This window comes from Carassius auratus, unplaced genomic scaffold (genome assembly GCF_003368295.1).
Source record: "Carassius auratus strain Wakin unplaced genomic scaffold, ASM336829v1 scaf_tig00215255, whole genome shotgun sequence".
NCBI lineage: Eukaryota > Metazoa > Chordata > Actinopteri > Cypriniformes > Cyprinidae > Carassius > Carassius auratus.
In genome coordinates this window covers 29,870-39,661 of record NW_020528007.1, presented here as the reverse complement: position 1 = coordinate 39,661, position 9,792 = coordinate 29,870, and the positions used below count along the sequence as shown (strand labels likewise).

Sequence of the window (9,792 nt, the reverse complement as noted above, 5' to 3'; positions counted from 1 at the left end):
ATGGCAATTAAACCTACATGTTTCCTTTTACAGAACAATGTGACATGTCCACACAGACGGAGCATGTCCCTTCAACACTACCTGAACACATACCTGAGAATAACAGCAAACTAGGTAATAAACACTCCCATTCCAATATACTATAATTCATTACACATATCCTTTACTTCAGTATATCTCTTCAATTACTTATAAATTCCTCTTTTCCTTTTTACAGAAATACAAGTTGCAACAAAGTCTTCTCCAAAACCATATAAAGATCTACAGAATGCTTAACCATACACTCATTATATTGTGTCTACACTTTTAATGCTTCACTGTATTTTACTTTTCAAACTACACATTTTTATCCATCCATTTACTCTTAAACCACATTATTTTCTTTTAGCTCTTCTTTATTAAGCTTTTTAACATACAATTCAACATACTGTATGCATATTGCACCTTTATAATTTATAATTGTTTGTGTTCTTATTCTTTGTATTTTATACAATAAAATTTTTTCTCAGACTTACAATTTTCATTAAAATACAAAAATCTAACAATCTTCACTCCCACAAAACAAGTACATTACTTAACCTGCCTTCGTAACACAGTTCAACTATTTATTATGCAACAAATCTACTCTTATTAATAAAATGTCATGGTAAAACATTGAGAAATTTAAATTGGCAGAGCATTAAAGGCATTTTCACTGATGTTAACATCACTATTAATTTAAATAATAAAAATACAACACAATAATTATCTTATGTTTAAAGCATAATGCTAAACAAAACTTTTAATAAATAACAAATTATTTTACATAAACATTCTTAGAATGCCATACTTTAAATAACATTTCAAGTTGAAATACCAAAACTGACCACTAGTCAAATTAAAGGTTGATAAATATTTTTATAATAATAAACTAGTACCTAAAATAAATTTATAGTCACTTTACTGAAACTACAATATTATTGAATAATTTCACAAATGCATCAAGAAAATTAAGATCATTTCAATTTTACCAACACGTACAATAAGGTTTCCATTCTTTTAAATTGTAATTAATACATTATCCAACTTTACCTAAGAATGAACATTTCTTTATTTTTTTCCAGTATTTATTTGTTTTAGTAATTACAAATATTCATGTCAGTTTATGCTACATTAACTAATGTAGTTTAACTATCCATTTACAAATACTAATGTAATAAAAAAATAACAATACAACCAAAATATTAAGAATAATGTAGCTATACTGATCATGTTCACTAATGTTAGCAACTACAACCTTTATATAGTATGTTAAAACCTTTTCTATATTATGTGTGTATGTGTATTTGTGTATATGAGAAAGAAGAAAAAAATCTGTTTTTAATATTTGACTTCACTGCAAACTGCAATATTTATTTAACTGCTTATACATCAAATCGTTAAAGTTTAAAAGACCTCGTTCAACTTTACAATAAAATCATTTTTTTTTACATTACTTAATACATTCATAAATTGAACTAACAATACAAATTATATCATTTACAATATTTTATTTTTGATTCTGGCAACGATGTATATTTTGTACAAACAAAATGTGAATTACTGCATATTCCTCACAGGGAAAATACACTATACACACCAAACTTTGTCTATATGATGCCATCGAGCACTGTAACCCTTTGCTGTAAATTTACAGCGAATTTCTTACAGAATTGTACTGTATTTCCATAATACAGTATAAGGCTGTATAATTTACAGAGCAGCTGTAAATATACAGCATATTTCTGTTTTCTTCCCGATAAATTTGTAATACAGTATCAGACTGTAAATGCATTGCATTGTGGGATTGATTTGAATTTCGCGCTCAAATTCAGATGAGACCTGACGCCAACTGATGTGCCAACTGTGTGAGTTTTTGTGAGTTTGCAATTAATCTTTAAGCTTTTTGGTTTGTGTGAGCTTCGTTTCGTGTAAGCATTTGTCTGCGTCTTTCAAATATGAGTTGCCTGTGACGCAGCAGAAACGGTTAAGTCTCATGAACTTCATGAAGATGGGAGGAAGAATCGGTCATGCATTTGTGAGCAAAAGTGGATTTTAGAGCTTGAGAAGACTTCAACTGACTGATACGGTAAGCCAATCTATTTGTATTTATTTATTGCGTTCGGTTTAAGTTGCACGAATAAGTTTGATTTTGTGAACGTGGCTTTGTAACGCGAAAAAAAAACGCACTCCTTCGATCTTTACCAAGTAACTAACGTTAACTTAACTTAGAAATTTCACACAAGCAGCATACCATTTCATTTGCATGACCTACTTGTGTGTGTGTGTGTGTGTGTGTGTGTGTATATATATATATATATATATATATATATATATAAACAGGTTACATAAAATAAAATCACGAAACTAAAAATCACTCGTTCCACCGAGTGATTTACCATGTCATTTGGATGATCTGCTTTTTTTTTTCTTCGTTTCAGGTTTTACAATCTGATGAAAAATCCAGTGCTATTAAGTGCTTCAGTACGTTAGTGTCTAGTCCACGTGCAAAAATGCCATGGTGTCAGTTCTGCGATTGTACTTTTGAATCGTTGTCAGCATTTTGCCAGCACATGAAAATCCATAGTCATGTTCCAAATTCCGTTTTCAAATTTGGTATCAGTCAAATGTTTCAGTACAGAATCAGATGCCGCATGGTGAGGCCGAACACTCACATCCACAGTCTGAATTCTTTGATTGTGGTGATGGCAGAGAGCAGTTGGAGAATGCACTTTTGCCAGATAATGCAGATGAATCTCTCTCTTTTTTTTTTAAACATGCATTTAGTTTTGCAGAAGAATGATGAGGGAATTGTGTTTGGGAACATTCAGTTAATTATTGTACATGACAATAGCAATGTGTATTTTGTCACAAAGAAAAGTCAGTCTTTTTGTCTTGTAGACCAGGGAGTTCATTGCTTGAAACCACAAGATCAAGGCTACCTATGCATAAATCAAGACAGTCTACTGGATTACTATCCTCTGCCTGAATATTCATTGTGTGGCTTGTCAGTAATTGTTCTCTCATCATTCCTTCCCAATTTTAGAATAATGTCTGGAATGAAAGAAGTCTTGAAAGATGCTGTATTGTTGGTGTTGCCAAGCCTATCTCCATATGTAACCAACCAGCTTGTTGAGAAATTCATGGACCAAGGTGTCGAAGGCTTGGATGATTTGGTTTACGTAAAAGATGACATTTTGGAGTTCCAATGCAGAAAACTTCTTTGTTCATGGAAAAATCAAGGTAAAGATTAAGTTGATGTAAAAGAAGTTTAAGTAAACCATTTTCAGAAAACAACACATAATTTTTACTTGTCTAGTTTATTATTCTTGATGTAATAACTTGTAGTTATTTGTCTGGAAACTAGACAAAATAGTAACTAAGAAAAGGATTTTTTTGCAGTGGGGTGTTGTTTCAATATCGTATGACTTTTTCAGGAAGTGTGGTGATGGTATGAGAAATATAAAACAGATTTTAATTGGCAACATATGTATGAAAGAATCAACTGTGTTCAGCAAAATTGTGTGGTTAGTCCAGCTAACTAACTCTAACACTACTTTCATTTAACCAGGGAAAATTCCTCTAAATAGGATTGAATAATATAAATTAAATTATAGTATTACTGTATTGATGAACCCTACCCAAAAGTCCACTAAGGCAAAATGAAATGGTGTATCCTGTGAACAGAGTTCTTTTAACAGTTATGTAAAATTATGAATAGAAAACTACATAGAAACAAATTGGAACCGACAATAGTTATTTTAAATATTATTATTACTTTTTCATTCTGATTTTTATTTTTATTAAAGGTCAATCTCTGAGCAACCAGCTCTGGATGTTGAGTTTGGAGGGTCAAATTGTTTGTGAAGGAGCACAGCCCAACTTCATCACTGGCCTGGCAGCGCTGTTTGCCTCCTATAATTTCAATTTACAGTACCAGGAAGAGGCATCATGCACCCTTGAGTTTGTTCAGAGGTAAGTCATTAGCATATTTGACATATATGTTTTAGACTGAATTGTCACTAACCTTTGTCTTGACAGTATTTGTTAAGGACTTCATTTTTCTTTTCATTAACTTTTTGTACAGCTGACTACTGGGAATAACAATATGGATCTGGTTTAACACACTGCAAAACATGCTTTACTTACTTGTTTCCAGTCTGAAAAAAAAACTTAATTTGGAATTATTCACTTGGAAAACAAGACATTATATCTTATCTAATTTTACGTATATAGTAAATGCATCTTGATTTAGGATTTTTTTTTGACTGGAAACCAGACAAAAAGAAAAGCATTTTTTTGCAGTGCAGACAGGGCTTAGCTTACAGGGTTAGTTCACAGAAAAATGTTAATAATGTCATTAATGGCTCACCCTCATGTCGTTCCAAACCCGTAAGACCTCCATTTATCTTCGGGACACAGTTTAAGGTATTTTAGATTTAGTCCGAGAGCTCTCAGTCCCGCCATTGAATTTGCGTGTACGGTATACTGTCTATGTCCAGAAAGGTAAGAAAAACATCTTCAAAGTAGTCCATGTGACATCAGAGCGTCAGTTAGAATATGTTGAAGCATCGAAAATACATTTTGGTCAAAAAATAACAAAAATTACGACTTTATTCAGCATTGTCTTCTCTTCCGTGTCTGTTGTGAGTGTGTTCACAACACTGCAGTGACGCTGCTGACGTGTTATCTTTGTTATTGGGCGCACCAGAAAACACGTCAGCAGCGTCGTGAACTCTCACAACAGACCCGGAAGAGAAGACAATGTTGAATAAAGTCGTAATTGTTATTTTTTTTGGACCAAAATGTATTTTCGATGCTCAAACAAATTCTAACGGACCCTCTGATGTCACATGGACTACTTTGATGATGTTTTTCTTACCTTTCAGGAAATGGACAGTAGACCGGACACACAGCTTGAATGGAGGGACTGAGAGTTCTCGGACTAAATCTAAAATATCTTAAACTGTGGTCTAACAGGTTTGGAATGACATGAGGGTGAGTCATATATGACATATTTTTTATATTTCAGTGAACTTACTGTTTACATGTCTAGGCCTTAGTAAAATAAGGGTATTTAAAGGGATGCTTTTGAGTAAAATCAACCTAGGGTCATTTTCACCATGACAATGAGCCAAACACCCGACCCCCCCCCCACCCTCCCCAAGAAGCCTTTTCCAAAAGTTGTGTCTAGTAAATTACCCCAGTAATAATGATGACCAGAAGGGTACCAAACTTCTACAGTAGTACAAATAGGTTATGTACTCCTAAAACGAGGGATTGGAAGGTTTGTAAGTACATGAAAGTGAAAAAGTGAAAGTGACGTGACATTCAGCCAAGTATGGTGACCCATACTCAGAATTAGTGCTCTGCATTTAACCCATCCAAAGTGCACACACACACAGAGCAGTGAACACACACACACACTGTGAGCACACACCCGGAGCAGTGGGCAGCGCCCGGGGAGCAGTTGGGGGTTCGATGCCTTGCTCAAGGGCACCTAAGTCATGGTATCGAGGGTGGAGAGAGAACTGTTACATGCACTATCCACACCCACAATTCCTGCCAGCCCAGGACTCGATCTCGCAACCTTTCGATTGGGAGTCCGACTCTCTAACCATTAGGCCACGACTTCCCTCATCAGGAGTTTATTAAATAACAATTGCCTGATGGCGAATGCTACCGCTAACAAAGACGTGGAGTTCACTTACATGATTTGGTAAAAGCTTGTAAGGGCTTGCGCAATCAACCGGTGTTGCTGAAAAAGTTTTTTGGACAACTTAGTATTTGGCTCAAGGTCATGGTGCAAAGGACCCTAGGTTGAAATTTAGTTATATTAATGAAGTCACAAATGTTTGGACTGGATTCGGCAATGTGTGCTCTACATAAACAGGGTTTATGGCTGCATTTCAACAGATACTCTGGTAGGCCCTGATCCAGTACCTGATGAAGGGATTATTATTTTAATATAAGCTGGGTGAACAGTCGTTAAATTTCTCTCTCTCTCTCTCTCTATCTCTAACTACAGTTTTGTTCAAAATAATAGCAGTACAATGTGACTAACCAGAATAATCAAGGTTTTTAGTATATTTTTTATTGCTACGTGGCAAACAAGTTACCAGTAGGTTCAGTAGATTGTCAGAAAACAAACAAGACCCAGCATTCATGATATGCACGCTCTTAAGGCTGTGCAATTGGGCAATTAGTTGAATTAGTTGAAAGGGGTGTGTTCAAAAAAATAGCAGTGTCTACCTTTGACTGTACAAACTCAAAACGATTTTGTACAAACATTTTTTTTTCTGGGATTTAGCAATCCTGTGAATCACTAAACTAATATTTAGTTGTATGACCACAGTTTTTTAAAACTGCTTGACATCTGTGTGGCATGGAGTCAACCAACTTGTGGCACCTCTCAGCTGTTATTCCACTCCATGATTCTTTAACAACATTCCACAATTCATTCACATTTCTTGGTTTTGCTTCAGAAACAGCATTTTTGATATCACCCCACAAGTTCTCAATTGGATTAAGGTCTGGAGATTGGGCTGGCCACTCCATAACATTAATTTTGTTGGTTTGGAACCAAGACTTTGCCCGTTTACTAGTGTGTTTTGGGTCATTGTCTTGTTGAAACAACCATTTCAAGGGCATGTCCTCTTCAGCATAGGGCAACATGACCTCTTCAAGTATTTTAACATATGCAAACTGATCCATGATCCCTGGTATGCGATAAATAGGCCCAACACCATAGTAGGAGAAACATGCCCATATCATGATGCTTGCACCTCCATGCTTCACTGTCTTCACTGTGTACTGTGGCTTGAATTCAGAGTTTGGGGGTCGTCTCACAAACTGCCTGTGGCCCTTGGACCCAAAAAGAACAATTTTACTCTCATCAGTCCACAAAATGTTCCTCCATTTCTCTTTAGGCCAGTTGATGTGTTCTTTGGCAAATTGTAACCTCTTCTGCACATGCCTTTTTTTTAACAGAGGGACTTTGCGGGGGATTCTTGAAAATAGATTAGCTTCACACAGACGTCTTCTAACTGTCACAGTACTTACAGGTAACTCCAGACTGTCTTTGATCATCCTGGAGGTGATCATTGGCTGAGCCTTTGCCATTCTGGTTATTCTTCTATCCATTTTGATGGTTGTCTTCCGTTTTCTTCCACGTCTCTCTGGTTTTGCTCTCCATTTTAAGGCATTGGAGATCATTTTAGCTGAACAGCCTATCATTTTTTGCACCTCTTTATAGGTTTTCCCCTCTCTAATCAACTTTTTAATCAAAGTACGCTGTTCTTCTGAACAATGTCTTGAACGACCCATTTTCCTCAGCTTTCAAATGCATGTTCAACAAGTGTTGGCTTCATCCTTAAATAGGGGCCACCTGATTCACACCTGTTTCTTCACAAAATTGATGACCTCAGTGATTGAATGCCACACTGCTATTTTTTTGAACACACCCCTTTCAACTAATTCAACTAATTGCCCAATTGCACAGCCTTAAGAGCGTGCATATCATGAATGCTGGGTCTCATTTGTTTTCTGAGAATCTACTGAACCTACTGGTAACTTGTTTGCCACGTAGCAATAAAAAAATATACGAAAAACCTTGATTATTCTGGTTAGTCACATTGTACTGCTATTATTTTGAACAATACTGTATATGCACAGTATTTCATTGTTTTTTTCCTCTTTTCTGCATTTTAGACGCTTTGTTGACATCAATCCTGAACGTGGACCGAAAGCAAAAAAAAAGGAAAAGTGACTTCAAAGAAAACTGGCCAAGTTGTGCAAAAAAAGAACGCCACTGTAAGCCCACCAGTTTCCTCACTTCTGCGAAAACTTTCAGACTTTGAATGGAACTTTGTTTAGATCCTGTCAGCAAGTACATTAAAAGTGATTATGATTACTGCATCATTAATTCCATTTATATAATACAACTGCCATTTCAGCCATTTTGAAGCTCTATTCTTTAAATATCTTAATAAAAATTTTTTTTTAAAGGATAACAAGATTACTATATTATAAAGTGTTAAGTGTCCAACTAACTTTTTAAATGTAAAAAAAAAAAAAAAACTGATTGCATTTCCGCCAAATGTGTTTACAAAAGGCAAATGTCTGGTTATTGCTTTTAAAATAAATGTTTTAAAACCCAGATCATGTTGTTGGTTTCTGTTTTCTTGTTTAAAGTTCAGAGTATAATGTTTTCCCTGTAAAAAAGGTGTTTGTTTTTTTTTTGCTGTAGACAGTATAATTCCGTAAAATTATGTGGAATGTGTATTTTGTAATTACAGTGCAGTACAGTAAATTTAGGAAAATTTAGGAACCCACCTGCCAGTATTTTACTGTAAATTTACAGTACAACGGTTTACAGAACTAGTACTGTAAATTTTGATTACAGTACTAGTTCTGTAAAAATACAGTATGTGGCTGGCAACCCAGCTGCCAGTATTTTACTGTAAATTTACAGTGAAAAGTTTTACAGTGAGGAACTTAAATTGCGAATCGATTTTGGTTAGCTTGAACAGTTTTGCAGTGGTAATTTTTTTGAAAAAACTGTCAAAAGAGAAACATTCTTTGTCTTGTATTTTTAAATTGCAGCTTCATTTAGAAAACAAGAGATTCTGAGGAAATATGCATAGTTTTACAACTTTACAGCCCTGTCTGATTAAAAAAAATTAAAAAACTGTCAGACATCTGATCTCACTCTGTCACTATATGTGAGAGAAAGTATGTGTAGTGATAGAGTGTGTGTGTGTGTGAGAGTGTGAGTGGGGGATGGGCATGAGCTGAGTGGCAGAAAGACAGCAAGAGAGAGGAAAGAGAGAGAGAGAGAGAGAGAGACTTAAACATCTCTTTAATCACCAGAAAAAAACTGTATTTTAAATTGTTATTTTTTTGTTGTTGTTGCTAATTGTGCTGTTTTCATTACAGCTTAAGAAATCTCTTAGGCCTTATCCTTTTCTGACAGTTTCAGGGATTAAAAAAAAAAATCTAAAAATACTTATTTGTGCAGCAAATAGTACTTTCAAAATCATTTGATACTGACCTCTGACACCATGTGAAATAATATTTATCTGAATTTAAATAATCTCATGGATGTAACAGTTAAACTGTTGATCTCACAGATGAAGACTAAGCTGTGATGCAAGCAGAACTATTTCACAAATACTTATAGGTCAATAAAATCATAACAAAACACTTTTAAATTATTTAAGGATCTGGTAACACTTTAAAATAATGTCTCATTTGTTAACATTAGTAAGTGCATTGGTACATTGGTAACACTTCATAATAGCTGCACTCCTTAGCTAAGCATTAGTAAATAATTAGTTCATGCTTTATAAAGCCTTCTCCCAAATTGAATAGTCATTAGTAAGCACTTTATAAATACAGCTATAATTAAATTGTTCATGTTTTATATGCACATTTATTTTGAGGAGATTAAAGGCTGTAATCTTCCTAAAAAAATAAAAAAAATACAGTCAACAAACACAACACAGATTGATACAGAACTCAAAAATATTTATTCATAGATATATGTATTTATAGTTGCAATAAAAGGAAACTGTACACTTTTAATATATACTTTGTGTGTACATGTGAGCAATGAGAGGCCACAAGCTTTTGAAATCATGTTTAATGGAGCTCAAGTAATAAAGAAAGACATTTGTTATGCATGTACATGTCTTTATATATATTATTTTATTTTTTTCAAGTGTACAACTGTTCAGTTCATTTTATGCAAAATATTTCTGTTCTGCATCCCTC

At 34.4% G+C, this 9,792-nt stretch overlaps 1 protein-coding gene across 3 annotated transcripts; it reads left to right on the top strand.

Moving 5' to 3' along the window:
- Nucleotides 1-1,229: 1,229 nt before the first annotated feature.
- On the top strand, nt 1,230-8,012 carry LOC113094085 (uncharacterized). Of its 3 annotated transcripts, none has more exons than XM_026259739.1 (4): nt 1,230-2,107; nt 3,065-3,261; nt 3,828-3,993; nt 7,729-8,012. In XM_026259739.1, exons 2-4 carry the CDS (start codon nt 3,069-3,071, stop codon nt 7,784-7,786), a joined length of 417 nt encoding a protein of 138 aa, XP_026115524.1. In that variant the 5' UTR covers nt 1,230-2,107; nt 3,065-3,068; the 3' UTR covers nt 7,787-8,012. The 3 variants fall into 3 exon arrangements, 2 of the variants coding, with proteins under 2 accessions (XP_026115524.1, XP_026115523.1); XR_003287975.1 differs by adding an exon at nt 3,456-3,545 and having other exon boundaries at nt 1,235-3,261; XM_026259738.1 differs by having other exon boundaries at nt 1,231-3,261.
- The last annotated feature ends 1,780 nt before the right edge of the window (nt 8,013-9,792 follow it).